Genomic DNA, 20,418 nt, shown 5'->3' on the forward strand with positions numbered 1-20,418 from the left:
CCAAGTTTCTAAGTTGCTCAGATTCTCCATTTGGTTATCAGTAAAGTTTATTATAACATTTATGAGGGCATTTTTTGGGGGGGAAATGCCCAAGTCTCTTGATTACCATTCTATCCCCAGTACCTAATGTTGTGCCTAGAAAAAAGACACTTAGTAAGTCCTATATTTGTTGAATGGTAAAGAAAAAGGTAGGATTTCTTGTCTAAAGAAAAAAAGACGTCTCCCAAGCTAGTACTACAGCAATGACTTTCTATAGAACTATTCAATGTTAAAAGGATCCAGTTAAACATAACTGGGGACACTTGAGAGCTACCTCATTGTCACTGAGTAGTTTTACCAGAAATAAAGACACCTCATGACCTCTCTTCTTTCAGGTGATGGAGCAAATGACGTAAGCATGATTCAAGCTGCTGATATTGGAATTGGAATATCTGGACAGGAAGGCATGCAGGTATTGTTCTCTGTAACTGTTCTTGTTTCTTCCTTCCTTTCTTTGGTCCTTAGTTGAGATATAAGGAATTCTCCAGAATGTTGGAGAAACTTCTCCCTGAGAACTTCTCCCCACATCCAAAGTTGCAATGCCCTCCCTAAGTAATGACAGACAGAAGGAAATCTGAAATCATTTTGTAAATGACATTTTTGTCCTGACAGCCAGTTTGACCCACAAACTGCTTGGTATACTTTCATAGTGTCAAAATTTAGTCAAAATTCAGCTTGGAAGAAGCATACTAACTTGACTGCTAAATTTTGCCATTAAAACAGAGAACATTTTGTGGGTTTTCAGCCATTAACAATTGTATTTCCACCACCAGTGTAGACATTCAGCACTGCCTAAATTTTCTGATGAGGATAGAGAGCATTGACTGTGAAGCCACAGAATAGTTCTGAAATGTTACCCCTTGAATATCTCCTATACGCCAGCAATGTGTTAGACCAGAGCTATCCAACCTTTTGGTTTCCCTGGGCCACATTGGAAGAAGAATTGTATTGGGCTACACATAAAACACACTAATACTAACTATAGCTGGTGAGCTTTAAAAAAATTGCAAAAAGTCTCAATTTGGGGCCTCATTCAAAGCCATCTGGGCCACATGTGGCCTGCAGGTTGCACAAGTTTCTGTTAGACAATTCACATTTGGTATCTCATTGAATTTTAATCATCATTACACCCTGTATCTTAGGGATTGCTATTCCATTTTTAGATAGGGAAACTGAGGCCCGGGGAATTAGCCAAACCAAAATTTATACCAGGATTTATAAACAGGCATGTTCAGTGTTCACATTTTTAAAAGAGTGCTATAAACTGTGTCTTGTTCTGAGTAATCCCAGGGGCAGAAGACATATTTCAGCTCCATGTGAAGGAAGAGCTGTCACCTATCAGCTCCATCTGTGAATGGAGCCAATAGCCTGCCTCAAGTGGGGGTGAAGGGTGTTCAGAGGATTGAAAATTACTTGAATGGAAGCCCCTACTCTCTGGCTAACCATCACATGCCTAGCATGGTGCCTGACACATACTGGGCCACAGTAAATGCTTATTGGATAAATGAGTGAAGAGCCCTGCCTAGACCCTTCTGATCTGCCATCCTTGAATTCTAGTGAGATTTGGATTTCCCAGAAGGGAGGGTGGGGTGTCAGACTCTAAAAAGCTACCCAAGAGGGACCACAACAAGGGGTCTTTAGGACTCTGTTGGCCCCAGGCCTAGACCAAAGCAGCGCCCTTAAGAGAGTCCCTCTGGGGCAACGGCAGCCATGGATGGAAGATGATATATCTTCTTTCCCCTCTCAGGCCGTCATGTCCAGCGACTTTGCCATAGCCCGCTTTAAGCACCTCAAGAAGCTGCTGCTTGTGCACGGCCACTGGTGTTACTCGCGCCTGGCCAGGATGGTGGTATACTACCTCTACAAAAACGTGGTGAGTAGCCTATGGCATCCTCCCACCCAGACCTTGGCAGTCTTTGCCATGGGGCCAGATCTCCCCCTAGCAGTGGGCAAAGCACCTCAACATCATAAGGGAATGAGTCAGGCTGGCATGGTGTTGGATCTTGAAACTGTTCCTTAATAGCTCTGTGACCTCGAGCTAGACACTTCACTTTCTATTTTTGTGAAGTTATTGTGAGAATTGGCAATGCTATATGAAAATCACCTGGCACAGAGAGGGCACAAATGGCTGCAAGTGTGGACTCTGGAGTCAGACACGTTGGGTTCAAATCCAGACTCCCACGTATAGTAATGTCGCTAAATTTCCATTTCACCATCTGTAAAATGGGGGTGGTGATAGCATCTTTTTCATATTTGCTAGGAGGATTAAATGAGAGCTTGTATATAAAGTGATCAGCCTATCATAATCATCTATAAAATTAGCCATTTTGGGTTATATTTGTTGCTGTCATTACTCTTGGAGTTAAATCTCATAAATGAGATTATCTTATTGTAACGAAGGATTTGAAGAGCTAGTCTGACCTGTGTCTTAGCGTTCCTCTCTGTGTAGAGCCAGCTCAGTGCCAGAGCTATATACCTCATGCCTTGGGAGAGTGAAGGTGAAGAGCCCCTCACAGAATGTAAGGCTGGAGCCCATGGCTCCAACTTGAGACCTGCACATCACTTCAGTACCCCTGAGCTTTCTTTCAGGGAGTTCCTGGAGGGCAGGATGCTAAATAAAATATCTACTTGGCAAAGATATTTGAGGTGCAGAGATTGTCTGGGCAATCTTACTGGACTCCAGCATGCCATATGACCTTGAAGAAACTGAGGCATACAGAGATTAATTGATCTTTTCATCAATAATATGGGTAGACTGACTCTGTGTCAAGAGGCCTTAGTGTCAGAGCTCTGAAAAGCATATAGCCCTATATACCAGGGGTCCCCAAACTTTTTACACAGGGGCCCAGTTCACTGTCCCTCAGACCGTTGGAGGGCCGGACTATGCAAGGTGTGACACCCTTCACATCCAGCGCTGCTGCCTCCACTATCCCAGACAGTGGTATACAGTGTCACAGGCCCAGCACCGCCTCCAGTGCTGTATACAGGGATGGCGGTGATCAGCCTGTGACACTGTGTATGCAGCATCCTGGACATCTGCAGCAGTGGTGGGCCTCTTCTGTGGGAAGCCCACTGCTGCATGTTTCACCTATTATAAGACACCTCTTAAAAATAAGATAGCCCCCGTCTTTTGGGGGTAAAATTAATATAAGACAGGGTCTTATAATAGGGGAAACACGGTGTGTAGTAATGTGGGGGGAGACTTTTGGGCAAAGGGAGGTTATAGGGGCCATTATATTGTTGTACATTTGGGGGAGTATGGGGGCCATTGTACTGTGTAGTAATGGTTATAGTGCTTTGCCTTTCTTCCTACTTCTGCTGTTATTTCACACTGCTTCTGGTGATGTGGGGCGCTGCAGCTGCAGACTGGATGTGCGTCATATGACGCGCTTCTGTAGCCGTGACCCATGCATCCCGCGTCACTGGAAGTAGTACTATACTAACAAGTATGTTGGTTTCTGTCTTGTTGATGAGGGCCCAAAGCAAACATGCCAACTGAAGAATTAAAACTATCAGAGGGTTCTTGTTTGAAAAGTCCTTTATTAACAGCAGGTATAGGAAAAAGTCAGAACATTGTTATACTAAGGGAGGGAACAAAAGACTGAGTTTTTTGTTATCTAGTTCAAAGGCTTAGAATAAACCCCAAGATCCTCCAAACAGAATTTGACTCCTCCTTGAATAAGTAAAAGGAGAGTATTCAGACTAGGGTGATGGAAGAGAAACATTAGCCAGGTAGCAGCTACAAAATTGCATTTTTCTCTTGCCCCAGTCTTTTTTTCAGACTCTGACAGTCACTTTTGCTCAGAAATGACTTTCTGTGCAAAGTTCAATGTATATGTAAATAAACAGCATGACAAAAGTAATGTAAATTCAATCAACTCGATGGCAATATTATCTCAGCAAGTCTACACAAACAAGTCACTCCATCTGACTTGAAACTCACTTTGAGAGTGAAAGACTGTTTACTTAGAATTCAAAATGCCCCCATTTAATTTTTTTTTGGCAGCTCAAGGAATAATTCTTTTGAATAAGCACAGCCTCTTCTCTGCATTAAATTTGTGAAATAGAAAAGAAAATGTTTCCAACCAGCCACGCTTTCAAAGCTTAAATGATATTTATTCCCAGCCCAATGTCATGCTCAAAATTGCGATACTGATGCCACATTATCTCCCTGTTGTAATTAGAAGGTAGAGAACTATGACTTCCACATCCGAAACCAATTTCAGAGGGGATTAAAACCTGGCCTGCTCTGAAATTTCAACAATGAATTAATTACTGCACTGTAGCTTCTTGATAGAAAGAGCAGGCGTCCAATCTCAGCGATGCTGCCACAGGGTTCGATGCACTCCCTGCAAGGTACAAAGATTCCGGTTAAGCAGAAGTGAAAAACAAGATCTTACCAGGGCCTCAGGAGGAAAGAAGCACTCTGTAATGTTAAAACTCCAGGATGAGTGTTAGAATGGAGCTAAGATTAACTACAGCAATTGAAACAGCAATTGAATGTCTGCTGTGTGTCAGGAACAGTGCTGAGCAATGGTCATAGAGCAGGAATCAAGCCAGTCATGGCCTGCGGGAGGCTTCCTGTCTACATCTGGGCTCAGGAAGCTTTTTCTTCAAAGAGCTAGACAATAAATACTTCCAGCTTTGCAAGCTGTACACGTCTAGAAGAGTCTAATTGTGTAAGTCAAAGACAGGACTGAGAAAGTTTAGAGGTGGTTAAAGGGAACGAACTTTGAAATTTCAGATGCTGATTGTACCACTCTCTAACTGAATTTGGGCAAGGGGCAACGGTATCTCAGAGTCTTGCATTCTTCATCTGTAAAATGGGCCTAATGTTAATATTATTGTTAATATCAACATGTGATATATTAGTACAATATATAGTGCTATTACGATCAGCTCAGCAATATTAATCTTGCAAGGTTGTTAGAACAAACTATCATGTGTATTGTACATCCAGTGATATACTAGATGCTAATATACTGAGGTTTATCTCACTCCTGGCGCATATAGAAGGTCAAATTTTATAACTGATGTTACTACTACTAATAGCCCCTCCAAAATAACATTGACCCGGCAGTTTAAAAATAGGAGTTCCAGCTTGAACAAAAAACTGCCAGATGATTCCTTGCAAGACCCTTCACATTTCTGTGCCTCTGCCCCCACATAATTGAGAAGTTCTAGTCCTAACTGCAGGACCAGCTGCTTATATGTATGACCTTGGTCAAATCACCAAACCATATCGCAGAATGGTAGACAGTAACAGTGACCCAGCCAATCCACAAGAGAGGAGATCTTGAGTGGGAAAAAAGCTTTAGAAAAAAATGAACAACGTTTTGGCAGATTTTCCCATTCACCCTTCTGAGCTGCATGACCATTAGGAAAGTATAGTGAAGTCAACGTTCTCACGAGGTCATCCTCCTACCTGGTGTCCTGCTCATGGTTCAATCTTTCTATTACCCCTTCGTCAGTGGCATCCCTTTCTATTATCACGTTACCACCATTCATATTTCACATGCCGTGTTCTAAGTACTACTATTCCCAGCTGACAGGTGATAAAATGTTTAGAAAGGTTAAGCAGTTTGACTAAGGTCACACAGCTAGTAAGTGACAGACTGGGGATTCAAAATGAGGCCTCTCTGCCTCCAAAATCTGTGCTTTTAACCACCATAGTACAGTAAGTCCTCACTTAGTGTCATCAACAGGTTCTTAGAAACTGTGATGTTGAATGAAACAATGTTATTCCAGAACTTTCCCTACAGTATTTTGCTTGAAGTTGTAGTTTCTAAGAACTTATTGGCAATGTTAAATGAAGACTTACCGTTCACTCACCTTAAACAAGTTGGTGGAGTTTCCTTCAGGTCCTAAAGAATGTTAGCAGTGGTGGTAGTAACAGCAGCAGGTACTGCTCCAAGAATTAGAATTATCTCTAATCCTTACATAACCTTGCATGAGGAATGAGGAAACTGCCACTCCAGTAGTTCCCAGAGCTCCCAGGCAGCAGCTGCTGACCGGGTACACACGGGGTCTGACTCATAAGGCCATGCTCCTTGCCTGCAGTGCTACGTCAACCTGCTCTTCTGGTATCAGTTCTTCTGTGGTTTCTCCGGCTCCACCATGATCGATTACTGGCAGATGATATTCTTCAATCTCTTCTTTACCTCCTTGCCTCCTCTCGTCTTTGGAGTCCTAGACAAAGACATCTCCGCAGAAACACTCCTGGCATTACCTGAGCTATACAAGAGTGGCCAGAACTCTGAGGTAAGGGGAACCCTCCACCAAGGGTGGTGACTTCAGGTTCTTACTGACTTCTTCCTTCCCCATGGAGGCATCAGAGGAAGAGCTGTATGCTGGGGTCAGAAGCCTGCATTCTGACCACTGTTCCGTCACTTTGAGTAACCCCTCTCTCCCTTTCTGACCTATTTCCCATTTGCTATTGAAGGTTTTAGACCAGACTAGTGGATATTTTAATTATTTCTTAACTAAATCACACATTAATATTGAACTGCCCTAGTGGAAGGGGAAGAGGCATGCGGAAAGATCTATCCCTTTCAGCAGACCCCTCCAGGATCTGAGATACAGTGAGAGAACCCCTAAAGCCCAGTCTGGGAATCCTTGGGATTTACAGCTACTTTGCTTTTCACTGGGTAAGGTGTACAAATGCTTCTCTTTCCTGTTAGGGAAGGCAAAACTTAGAACCCAAAATTACATGTGTTTTAGGACTTGCTGGTATCAAATAGACTAAGGCGGGCCTGAGAAGCCATCTGGTGGCTTCCTAGAAGGCCCAGAGAGGCCACACTGCAGCACTGAATGATTTAGAGAAGTCAGACAGCAGGCACTCCCAGCACCAGCAAGAAGCTGAATCAAGGGACCCTGAATGTCTTGAAAAGGGAGCTCTGGGAAGAGGGACTTTGCAATGCCAGAGTATCTTTGCACCTGGAGGAAAGGAGGGCAAAGCCAAATGTGGTGTTTTAAAGCTGGCAATTATTTATAGACAAGCAGCAAGCCCAGTTGTAACCCAAAGACAAGAGGAGAAAGCAACATAGTAGCCCAAGCAGTCCAGACAAAGGGGATGTGGTAGGAGGGCATGTGCATCTTGGTCTGTTCTAAGTTTACCTTTCCCATCAACGTGCTGGCTGCATAACAAATATATCTAAAAGAAGTTAATGAAGCAAAACCCAAAAATGGTAAAGGTTTCACTTTTCCCAGGGAAGGCACAAAGATTGAAGTTGAGCTTGAGAAACTCCTGGGAATCTGTGATTCAGGGCTATGATTGGGATCTCTCTTTCAGATGCCACTTAGAAATTTACAATCTCTACACTTACCAAGTTTGTAGTAGCACTAGAAATACAGCAAAGAGTGATGATAATGAATAACCAGGTACTTGCTAGGCACTAAGGCCTGAGTACTTACTAGGTACTAAGTCACAATGGCATTTAGTCCTCTTTAACTCCAAGGAAATAGGCTGTATTATTTTTGCCCACATTTCATGGAAGAAAAAACTAGTTCTCTGAGCAGTTTAGTAATTTTCACGAGTTTACACAGTTGAACTGAAATCTGTCACCCCCAAGTCCGTGCTCCTAATTACTCCATTCTATTGCCACAAATACAAGAGTAAGTGTATGGTTGCCTGTCCCAGCCACTGCAAGAAAGTTGCTTGCAAAGAATAGAGGCTTCCTATAAGAGTGGTAATTATTGGTGTGTTCTCTCCTGGCAGTGCTATAACCTGTCAACTTTCTGGATTTCTATGGTGGATGCATTCTACCAGAGCCTCATCTGTTTCTTCATCCCTTACCTGGTAAGTCATATAGTCCCATTCTAACCACATACATTGCAGAGAGGAACTGGTCCTTTTTATATAAAGTTCCAGACTAGCAGTGTCTTTGTGGACACTTTAGAGCAGAGGTTCACACCAGTGACCTGCAAGCTACATCCAACCCAAGGTGTATGAAAAGTCAAAACACTACCTAAAGATTTTGGTTTCTGTTGGCACTTGAAAAACTGAAAGCTATATTTATACTGGATCTTTTTTTTTTTCCTCGTAGCAAAAATCTAGACTTGACTTTGAGCTGGGCTCACCACTTAAGCATATTCTTTAGTCTCTACCTCTCCCATTTGTCTTATTACACCTGGCCATCTTTTGTCATTAACTGTTTCCTACTTCAACACTGAAGGTATTTGAATTTACTACCCTTGATTTTTATATAGACTTGTGCTTCAAAGATTAAGGAAGCTAGTGTTCAGGCAGCAAGTTCTGATAATGAGATACTATATTATCTGAAAAAAAATAACAAGAATGCAGATAGCAAGGGATACCAGCCCAATCTCAATTTGATTCCTCTGTTTAAATAGTGCAATTTGATTCCTCTGTTTAAATAGTGCAAATTTAGGTAGCAAGCAATATATATATATATATTCTTTCTGGGCATAGGGAACAAGATCGGAAACAGTTACCACCAGGTAAACACTGTTGCTTATCCAGCCTCTGGGTTCATATTCTTTCATAATTAGCAAGATTACGGAGTTAGAGGAGGCAGGGATCTTGTGCTTTGCTTGAATTTCCTGGCTTAAAATACCCTCCCTGGCCAGGTCTCTGCTTGGCTTTCCTGCTTTATCTTTTGCCCTTGGGTATGTGCTACAGACCTACAATGTAGGACTCTTTGGAGTTCTACAAACCCTTTGTTTTCACCCTTAGTTCTGACCTTTGCTGAAACTGCATTTACCCTCTCTTTCCAAGTGATTAACTCCTCTTATTCTGATCTCAGCTAATCTATCCTCTCGTCTGTGTTTCCAGGGTACCTTGTACTTGCCTCTATTATAGCACTTACTTCCTTAAATTGTCCCACATCTGCCCTGCTAATAGACAAAACTCATTTTGTAGGCAAACAGAGAAGTATCTTCAGCTGTTAGCATAGTGTTTGATGGGCTTTCAGTAATTCTTCATTCATTCCACAATGGTTTTACAATCCCCATCTTGGCTTACTCTTGCAAATATCATGTCTAAATTAGTCCTATCAGTTCCTTTCTTGTCTTGATCTGTTCCATGGATCAGTACCACGTGGATAGCAGCTAGGTACCTCCTCCTTCTCCATTGACAACTGCCTTCATTGATGCTTTATAATCATGTTGTCAAAGCCAGTTTAAGTTCACAGACATATCTGATAATGACTGTCTGTTCCTCCTCTGCAGACCTATAAGGGCTCTGATATAGACGTCTTTACTTTTGGGACACCAATCAACACCATCTCCCTCACTACAATCCTCTTGCACCAGGCAATGGAAATGAAGACATGGGTAAGTGTCACTGAGCCCCTTTGGCTTAAAAATTGTGCTCCTGTCCATTGACTATACTCAAGTTTCTGAATTGTTTCACTCTGTGTTATTTATCCACTCAATAAATACACACTAAGCTCCTACCTATGTCCCACCTGTACAGAGAAGAAAGTGGTGAAAAAGATAAAATTCTGGCCTCAACTTGCTTTTCATCTAGCCAGGATGTTAAAACACATATAAAATAAGGAGGCAAGTAGTTGCAAAAATAGATAATACCAATTGATAAAAGGTTCAGGGGTATGGCCGGATATGGTGGCTCACGCCTGTAATCCCAGCACTTTGGGAGACCGAAGTGGGTGGATCACCTGAGATCAGGAGGTTGAGACCAGCCTGGCCAGCATGGTGAAACCTTGTCTCTACTAAAAATAAAAAATTAGCTGGGTGTGGTAGCAGACACTGGTGATTCTAGCTGCTCAGGAGGCTGAGGTAGGAGAATTGCTTGAACTCGGGAGGTGGAGGTTGCAGTAAGCTAATATCCTGCCACCACATTCCAGCCTGGGTGACAGAGCACGACTCCATCTCAAAAAAAAAAAAAAGGTTCAGGGGTGTTTCAGAAACAAGGAAAACCCTGACCATACATACCTGAGGCTGTGTTAGGAGACAATTCCACCTATTTTATTTTAATTTTAGGGTGAATAATTAATTAGAAACCTATGTCCAGGTAACCATATCTCAAGCATGTTCAACCTATCACATTTTGATATCTAAGAAGGCACTGTCACTTTTTTGACTAGATTCTTCTAGTCAGTGATAACTATAAAAACAAATATCATACAATTCTATGCCTGGTGTCTCTACATGATTAGCATGTATTATTTAACCTCCCAGAGCCCTGTGAGTTAGGTGTTTTTTTATTCCCATTTTACAGATTTAGAAACACGGTAGATGCAATAAGGTTAAATTTGATTAAGCAGTGCAAGATAGAAGCAAGTTTTGAACCCTGGCAGTTTAATGTGAGCCATTAACATCCATGCTAACAGTGTAAGTAGATAAGATTGAATGGTACATGGGGACCACTTTACAGAAAGATTTGTCCTTAGCCATGCTGAAATGTCTTTCTAGACACGCAAGTATTAAAAATTTGGAAAATGGCCTCAAGTAGGCTCAACGTGTTCCTCCATTCTGCAGTGGAACTCCCTACTCCAGCCTCCTATCACCACTATCGCAAGCTAAAAGCGGGCCATAACCAGCTGGACAGTGGCCAATAAGAGCCACTCAAGGGTAGTTTTGGATCATGGAGTTCTCATTTTGAAAACTCCCTTTCCTATTCAGCATAGTATTGGAAGTTCTGGCCAGGGCAATCAGGCACAAGAAATAAAGTATATTCAAATAGGAAGAGACAAAGGAAAATTGTCAGTTTACAGATGACATGATTGTATATTTAAAAAAAAAAAATTTCTTAGCCCAAAAACTCCTTAAGCTGATAAGCAACTTTAGCAAAATCTCAGGATACAGTCAACGTGCAAAAATCACAAGCATTCATATACACCAGCAATAGATAAGCAGAGAACCAAATTATGAATGAATTTCCATTCGCAGTTGCTACAAAGAAAATAAAATACCCAGGAACGCAGCTAACTAGGAAATTGAAGGATGTCTTCAAGATGAACTACAAATCACTGCTTCAGGAAATAAGAGAGAACACAAACAAATGGAAAAACATTCCATCCTTATGGATAGGAAGAATCAGTATGGTGACAATGGCTATACTGCCCAAAGTAGTAGTATAGATGCAACGCTATTCGCATCAAACTACTATCAACATTCTTCACAGAATTTTTAAAAACTACTTTAAATTTTATATGGAACCAAAAAAGAGCCTGTATAGCCAAGACAGTCCTAACCAAAAAGAATAAAGCTGGAGGCATCATGCTACCTGACTTCAAACTATACGAAAAGGCTACAGTAACCAAAATGGATAAATAAACCAATGGAACAGAACAGAGACCTCAAATAACACCGCACATCTACAACCATCTAATCTTCAACAAGCCAGACAAAAACAAGCGATGGGGAAAAGATTCCCTATTTACTGATTGGTGCTGAGAAAACTGGCTGGCCATATACAGAAAACAAACTGGACACCTTCCTTATACTTTATACAAAAATTAACTCAAGATGGATTAAAGACTGAAATGTAAACCCCAAAACCATAAAAGCCCTAGAAGAAAATCTAGGCAATGCCATTCAGGGCATAGGCATGGGCAAAGATTTCATGATGAAAACACCAAAAATAATTGCAACAAAAATGAAAATTGACAAATGGGATCTAATTAAAAAGCTTCTGCACAGCAAAAGAAACTACCATTAGGGTGAATAGGCAATCTAGAGAATGGGAGAAAATTTTTGCAATCTACCCATCAGACCAAGGTCTAATATCCAGAATCTACAAGGAACTTATACAAATTTACAAGGAAAAAAAATCCCATCAAAAAGTGGTCAAAAGATATGAACACACACCTCTCAAAAGATGACACTTAATGTGGCCGACAAACATGAAAAAAAGCTCAACATCACTGATAATTAGAGAAATGCAAATCAAAACCATAATTGATACCATTTCATGCCTGTCAGAATGGCAAGTATTAAAAAGTCAAGAAACAGTAGATGCTGGCAAGGCTGTGGAGAAATAGGAATGCTTTTACAATTGAGTGGATTGACGGGAGTGTAAATTAGTTCAACCATTGTGGAAGACAGTCTGGCAGTTCCTCAAGGATCTAGAACCAGAAATACAGTTTGACCCAGCAATCCCATTACTGGGGATATACCCAAAGGAATATAAATCATTCTACTATAAAGACACATACACATGTACGTTTATTGCAACACTATTTACAATAGCAAACACATGGAACCAACCCAAATGCCCAACAATAAAGGATTGGATAAAGAAAATGTGGTACACATACACCATAGACTATTACGCAGTCATAAAAAAAGAATGAGATCATGTCCTTTACAGGGACATGCATAAAGCTGGAAGCCATCATCCTCAGCAAACTAACAAGAACAGAAAATCAAACACTACATGTTCTCACTTTTAAGTGGGAGATGAACAGTGAGAACACATGGACACAGGAAGGGGAACATCACACACTGGGGACTGTCAGGAGGTGGTGAACAAGAGGAGGGAGAGCATGCAGAGCTTAAAACCTAGATGACAGGTTGATAGATGCAGCAAACCACCATGGCACATGTATACCTAGGTAACAAACCTGCATGTTCTGCATATGTATCTTGGAACTTAAAAAAATTTTTAAACCCTCTGATCCAATTTGTGCCAGTGACAGACATAATGAAGTGATAAGACAAAAGAAAGGCATAGCCAGGCTTAAGTACAGGACAGTTTTCTCCATGGGCCAGAAACACCGGAAGGGGCTGCAATACAATGAGAAACAGAAGGGGAAGAGAAGGCACTGGGAAAGTTCAAACTGCAGACTTTCTGGAAACCAGGACATGACACAGATCTTGACAATGGGGACTCTGGCTCCTATAGGGTAGGGCAGTCTGGAACCCCATCTACTACTGGGTCTAAAGTTCACCTTCTCAAGAAAGAAATCTAAGAGAAAGATAACAATGGCAAGCTGTTTGATACTAGAAACCACCAAGCTAAGGAAACATTTAGAATTCTTGAAAATAAAATATAGTCATTGAAATTAAAACTACAATTTGTAGGATCCACTCTAGATCAGACACTAGCAAAAAAAGAAACTGCCAAATTGAAATGTAGTTTTAGAAGCTTATCCAGAATGATACATAAATATGAAAAATAAGAGGAAATGGTGGCTGGAACAAATGGGCAGCCTCTTTAAAGAGGAATCTCAGGAGGAAAAAAGAATGATGGAGAAGCAACATTTGAAGAAATTGTCATTGAGAATGAAAATATCAAAAATCTGGATGTATTACCTAGATATTTCATAATTAAACTATACAGTGTAAAAGATGCAGAGACAACCCTTAAGTCTGCCACAGACTATAGACAAATTACCTGAAAAGGAACAGTTAGGCTGATGACCAAACAATAAAAGCCACAAAGACAATGGAGTAACTATCTTCAAACTCCTGTAGAAAAACAACTAGAAAAGCTACACTATTAGGGGAGAGATCCAGGATGGCCAATTAGGAGCAGCTCAGGATTGCAGCTCCCAGTGAAAGTGCAGAGGGTGAGTGGATGCCGTATTTGCAGATGGATTTTTATTGCCCACAGACCAGGAGATTCCCAGGTAGAGAAGCCCCACGGGTTGCCAGTGCAGCTGGTTTGGCTGACGTGGCTGTTTTGCTGGCACCCCAGTGCAGAGGTTCTCCATACAAAATACATGGGTCCGGGCGCCATTTTAGCTGGCAATTGGAGCTCCTGGGGGACAGAGTCGCCCATTCACCTAATTAAAAAGGGAACTGAAACAGGGAACCAGGCCAGGAGAATCCCAGGCAAAAAAGCGCCAGGAATCTCACTGCGGCTGTTTCAGCCAGCACAGTGGGTTGCCACATGGGAAATCACACAGATTCCGGGGCCTTTTCAACAGGCGACTGGAACACCTGGGAGAGAGTTGACTGTTCAACTTAAAAAAGGGGGGCTCTGAGGCAGGGAGCCAGGTCATCAGGCTCGGCTGGTCCCACACCCACAAAAAAACAGCAATCAGAAATGTTCTGGATTGAGAGTTTCACAGCAAGCACAGCTGAACCTGGGATCTCTGTAGGGGAGAGGTATTCGCCATTACCTAGGCAGCCCACCACTACGGAGGTAGTTTGCCATTGCTGAAGCAGCCCACCATTGCCAAGGCAGGCTCCCATTACAGAGACAGTCCACCATTGCCAAAGAAGTTCTAATTACACTCGTATAAACAGGACTGCAGGGAAGTTCACACAACTGGGCAGAGCCCACAGCATCTCAGCAAAGCCTCTGCAGGCAGAGTGACTAGGCTGCCTCCTCGCTGGGCAGGGCAGCTCTGAAAAAAGGCAGCACAACAGAAACTCATAAATAAAGCCCTAACTCCCCAGGACAGAGCATCTGGGGGAAAAAAAGGGGTGGGGGTTATGAGTTCTGCTGCAGCAGACTTAAACGTACCAGCCCAGCAGCTCCGAATGAGCAACGGAGCTCACAGCTCAGCACTTGAGCTCCTATGAATGACAGACTGTCTCCTCAAGCAGCCCCCTGACCCCCGTATATCCAAAGAGTCACCTCATAAGGGTGAGCTCAGACTGACATCTGGCAGGTATTCTTCTGGGACAAAGATAGCAGAAGAAGAAACTGGCAGCAACCCTTACTGTTCTACAGCTACTACTGGTGATCCCCAGGCAAGCAGAGCCTGGAGTGACCTCAGCAGTCCTACAGCAGAGGGGCCAGACGGTTAGAAGAAAAACTAAGAAACAGAAAGAAATAACTTCATCATCAACAAACTGGACATTCACTTAAAGACCCAATCTGAAAGTCAGCAACTACAAAGATGACAGGTGGATAAATCCACAAAGATGGGAAGAAACCAGCGCAAAAAGGATGAAAACACCTGAAATGAGAACGCCTCTCCTACAAGAGATCATAACTTCTCACCAGCAAGAGAACAAGGCTAGATGGAGAAGTGTGATGAATTGACAGAATCAGGCTTCAGAAGGTGGGTAATAAGAAACTGCTGTGAGCTAAAAGAACATGTTCTAACCCAATGCAAAGAAAATAAGAAATTTGAAAAAAAGATTTGATGAAATGCTAATGAGAATAAACAGCTTAGAGAGGAATATAAGTGAATTGATGGAGCTGAAAAACACAAGAACTTCACAAAGCATATACAAGTTTCAACAGCCGAATCAACCAAGCAGAAGAAAGGATATCAGAGGTTGAAGATCAACTCAATGAAATAAAACGAGAAGGTAAGATTAGAGAAAAAAGGGTAAAAAGGAATGAACAAAGTCTCCAAGAAATATGAGACTATGTGAAAAAACCTAATCTACGTTTGATAGGTGTACCTGAATGTGACGGAGAGAATGAATCCAAGCTGGAAAATACTCTTCAGGATGTTATCCAGGAAAACGTCCCCAACCTAGCAAGGCAGGCCAATATTCAAGTCTAGGAAATACAGAGAACACCACAAAGATATTCTTTCCTCGGCAACCCCAAGGCACATAATCGTCAGATTCACCAGCATTGAAATGAAGAAGAAAATGCTAAGGGCATCCAGAGAGAAAGGTCAGGTTACCCACAAAGGGAAGCCCATCAGACTCACAGCAGATCTCTCAGCAGAAACCCTGCAAGCCAGAAGAGAGTGGGGGCCAATATTCAACATCCTTAAAGAAAAGCACTTTCAATGCAGAATATCACATCCAGCCAAACTAAGCTTCATGAGTGAAGGAAAAATAAAATCCTTTGTGAACAAGCAAGTACTCAGAGATTTCATCACCACCAGGCCTGTGTTACAAAAGCTCCTGAAAGAGGCACTAAACATAGAAAGGAACAACCAATACTAGCCACTCCAAAAACATACCAAATGGTAAACAGCATCAACACAATGAAGAAACTACATCAACTAACAGGCAAAACAACCAGCTAACATCAAAATGGCAGGATCAAAATTACATATAACAATATTAACCCTAAATGTAAATGGGGTAAATGCCCCAATGAAAAGACACAGATTGGCAAATTGGATAAAAAGCCAAAACCCATCGTTGTGCTGTATCCAGGAAACCCATCTCACATGCAAGGATACACAAAGGCTCAAAATAAAGAGATGGAGGAAGATTTACCAAACAAATGGAGAGCAAAAAAAATCAGAAGTTGCCATTCTCCTCTCTGATAAAATAGACTTTAAAGCAACAAAGATCAAAAGAGACAAAGAAGGACATTATGTAATAGTTAAAGGATCAATGCAACAAGAAGAGCTAATGATCCTAAATATATATGGACCCAATACAGGAGCACCTAGATACATAAGGCAAGTTCTTAATGACTGACAAAGAGACTTAGACTCCCACACAATAATAGCGGGAGGCTTTAACACCCGATTGTCAGTATTAGATCAATGAGACAGAAAATTAACAAGGATATCCAGGACTTGAACTCAGACCTGGAACAAGCAAACCTAATAGATATTTACAGAACTCTCCACCCCAAATCCACAGAATATACATTCTTCACAGCACCACATCAAACCTACTGTAAAAATTGACCACATAATGGGAAGTAAATCACTCCTCAGCAAATGCAAAAGAATGGAAATCATAACAGTCTCTCAGACCACAGTGCAATCAAGTTAGAACTCAGAATTCAGAAACTAACTCAGAACAGCACAGCTTCATGGAAACTGAACAACTGGCTCTTGAATGTTGGCTGGATAAACAATGAAATGAAGGCAGAAATAAAGATGTTCTTTGAAACCAATGAGAACAATGACACAACATACCAGAATCTCTGGGACACATTTAAAGCAGTGTCTAGAGGAAAATATATAGCAATAAATGCCCACGTGAGAAGCAAGGAGAGATCTAAAATCGACACCCTATCATCGAAACTGAAAGAGCTAGAGGAGCAAGATCAAAAAAATTCAAAACCTAGCAGATGACAAGAAATAACTAAGATCAGAGCAGAACTAAATGAGATAGAGACACAAAAAACCCTTCAAAAAAAATCCATAAATCCAGGAGCTGGTTTTTTGAAAGGATCAACAAAATAGACCACTAGCCAGATTAATAAAAAAAGGAAAGAGAGAAGAATCAAATAGATGCAATAAAAAAATGATAAAGGAGATATCACCACAGATTCCACAAAAATACAAGCCATCATCAGATTATTACAAACAACTCTATGCACATAAACTAGTAAACCTGGAAGAAAGGGATAAATTCCTGGACACTTGCCTCCTCCCAAGCCTAAACCAGGAAGAAGTCAAAACCCTGAATAGACCAATGACAAGGTCTGAAGTTGAGGCAGCAATTAAGAGCCTACCACCCAAAAAAAAGCCCAGGTCGAGATGGGTTCACAGCTGAATTCTACCAGACATACAAAGAGGAGCTGATACCATTCCTTATGAAACTATTCCAAACAATCCATAAAGAGGGACTCCTTCCCAAATCATTTTATGAGACCAACATCATCCTGATACCAAAACCTGACAGAGACTCAGCAAGAAAAGAAAACTTCAGGCCAATATCCATGATGAAGATAGATGCAAAAATCTTCAATAAAATACTGGCAAACTGATTCCAACAGCACATCAAAAAGCTTATCCAGGATGCAAGGCTGGTTCAGCATATGCAAGTCTATTAATTCACCACATAAACAGAACCAAAGACAAAAACCACATGATTATCTCAATTGGTGCAGAGAAGGCCTTTGACAAAATTCAACAGCCCTTTATGCTAAAAACCCTCAATAAACTAGGTATTGATGGAACGTATCTCAAAATAATAAAAGCTATTTACGACAAACCAACAGCCAATATCATACTGAATGGGCAAAAACTGGAAGCATTCCCTTTGAAATCTGGCACTAGACAAAAATGCCCTCTCTCACCACTCCTATTCAATATAGTATTGGAAGTTCTAGCCAGAGCAATCAGGCAAGAGAAAGAAATGAAGAGTATTCAAATAGGAAAGGAGGAAGTCAAATTGTCTCTATTTGCAGATGACATGATTGTGTACTTAGAAGACCCCATCATCTCAGCCCAAAATCTCCTGAAACTGATAGGCAACTTCTTCAAAGTCTCAGGATACAAAATCAGGTTATAGAAATCACAAGCATTCCTATACACCAATAGCAGACTTAAAGAGAGCCAAATCGAGAATGAACTGCCATTCAAAATTGTTACAAAGAGAATAAAATACCTAGGAATTCAACTAACAAAGGATGTAAAGGACCTCTTCAAGGAGAACTACAAACCACTGCTCAACGAAATAAGAGAGGACACAAATAGATAGAGAAACATTCCATGTTCATGGTTAGGAAGAATCAATGTTGTGAAATGACTACACTGCCCAAAGTAATTTACAGATTCAGTGCTATCCCCATCAAGCTACCAATGACCTTCTTCACAGAAGTGGAAAAAACCACCTTAAACTTCATATGGAACCAAGAGAGAGCCCACATAGCCAAGTCAATCCTAAGCAAAAAGAACAAAGCTGGAGGCATCATGCTACCTGACTTCAAACTATACTACAAGACTAAAGTAATAAAAACAGCATGGTACTGGTACCAAAACAGAGATATAGACCAATGGAACAGAACAGAGGGCTTGGAGGCAACACAACACATCTACAACCATCTGATCTTTGACAAACATGACAAAAACAGGCATTGGGGAAAGGACTCCCTGTTTAATAAATGGTGTTGGGAAAACTGGCTAGCCATGTGCAGAAAGCAGAAACTGGACCCCTTCCTGACACCTTACACTAAAATTAACTCCAGATGGATTAAAGACTTAAACATAATACCTAACACCATAAAAACCCTAGAAGAAAACCTAGGCAAAACCATTCAGGACATAGGCATAGGCAAGGACTTCATGACCAAAACACCAAAAGCATTGGCAGCAAAAGCCAAAATAGACAAATGGGACCTAATCAAACTCCACAGCTTCTGCACAGCAAAAGAAACAGTCATTAGTGTGAACTGGCAACCAGCAGAATGGGATAAAATTCTTGCAGTCTACCCATCTGACAAAGGGCTAATATCCAGAATCTAAAAAGAACGAAAACAGGTTTACAAGAAAAAGCAAACAAGCCCATTCAAAAGGAGGGTGAAGGATATGAATAGACATTTTACAAAAGAAGACATACATGAGGCCAACAAACACATGAAAAAAATGCTCATCATCACTGGTCATTAGAGAAATGCAAATCAAAACTACACTGAGATACCATTTCATGCCAGTTAGAATGGCAATCATTAAAAAATCTGGAGACAACAGATGCTGGAGAGGATGTGGAGAAATAGGAACACTTTTACACTGTTGGTGGGAGTGTAAATTAGTTCAACCATTGTGGAAGACAGTGTGGTGATTCCTCAAGAACCTAGAAATAGAAATTTCATTTGACCCAGTAATCCCATTACTGGGTATATATCCAACAGATCATAAATTGTTCCACTATAAGGACACATGAACATGAATGATCATTGCAGCACTGTTTACAATAACAAAGACCTGGAACCAACCCAAATGCCCATTGATGAGAGACTGGACAGGGAAAATGTGGCACATATACACCATGGAATATTATGCAGCCATCAAAAATGATGAGTTCGTGTCCTTTGTAGGGACATGGATGAACCTAGAAACCATCATTCTCAGCAAACTGACACAAGAACAGAAAATCAAACACCACATGTTCTCACTCATAGGTAGGTGTTGAACAATGAGAATGCAAGGACACAGAGAGGGGAGCATCGCACACTGGGGTCTGTCAGAAGGAAATAGGGGAGGGACAGCAGGGAGTAGGGAGTTGTGGGGAGATAGCATGGGGAGAAATGCCAGATACAGGTGATGGGGAGGAAGGCAGCAAATCACACTGCCATGTGTGTACCTATGCAACAATCTTGCATGTTCTTCACATGTGCCCCAAAACCTAAAATGCAATAAAAAAATTTTAAAAAAAAGAAAAGCTACACTATTAAGAGTAAGGCAAAATAAATTCTATTTTCAGATAAAGTCTGTAAGGTTTACTACCCACAGGTCCTCACAAAAAGAAGGAACATACTTCTGCAAGAATATAAAAAACAAAAGCTAAAACTATGAGAAACAACATTAGGAAGGGCTATTCAATAGGTAATTAATTTATGCTAAAGCCTTTATAGTGGATAGAATAAAAATACACATTTAACTATACATTTTTCCATAAAAGTTCACTTGTTTTAGTATCTTAACTACTAAAATGGAATTTTAAAAAATCTGCAAAACTGGGGCCGGGCGCAGTGGCTCAAGCCTGTAATCCCAGCACTTTGGGAGGCCAAGGCGGGTGGATCACAAGGTCAAGAGATCGAGACCATCCTGGTCAACATGGTGAAACCCCGTCTCTACTAAAATTACAAAAAATTAGCTGGGCATGGTGGCGTGTGCCTGTAAT

General features: G+C 41.2%; 1 protein-coding gene across 4 annotated transcripts in view; it reads left to right on the plus strand.

Annotated features, from left to right (window-relative positions):
* Positions 1 to 20,418, plus strand: part of ATP10B (ATPase phospholipid transporting 10B (putative)) — a 321,028-nt gene that overhangs the window by 288,959 nt on the left and 11,651 nt on the right. For all 4 annotated transcript variants that reach the window (XM_074390675.1, XM_074390674.1, XM_010345327.3 and 1 more), the window contains 5 exons: positions 375 to 451; positions 1,787 to 1,912; positions 6,100 to 6,300; positions 7,757 to 7,837; positions 9,229 to 9,333. In XM_074390675.1, coding sequence (XP_074246776.1) covers positions 375 to 451; positions 1,787 to 1,912; positions 6,100 to 6,300; positions 7,757 to 7,837; positions 9,229 to 9,333 — 590 coding nt within the window. The remainder of the gene's footprint in view (positions 1 to 374; positions 452 to 1,786; positions 1,913 to 6,099; positions 6,301 to 7,756; positions 7,838 to 9,228; positions 9,334 to 20,418) is intronic.

The sequence above is a fragment of the Saimiri boliviensis genome, chromosome 20 (assembly GCF_048565385.1).
Source record: "Saimiri boliviensis isolate mSaiBol1 chromosome 20, mSaiBol1.pri, whole genome shotgun sequence".
Taxonomy (NCBI): Eukaryota; Metazoa; Chordata; class Mammalia; order Primates; family Cebidae; genus Saimiri; species Saimiri boliviensis.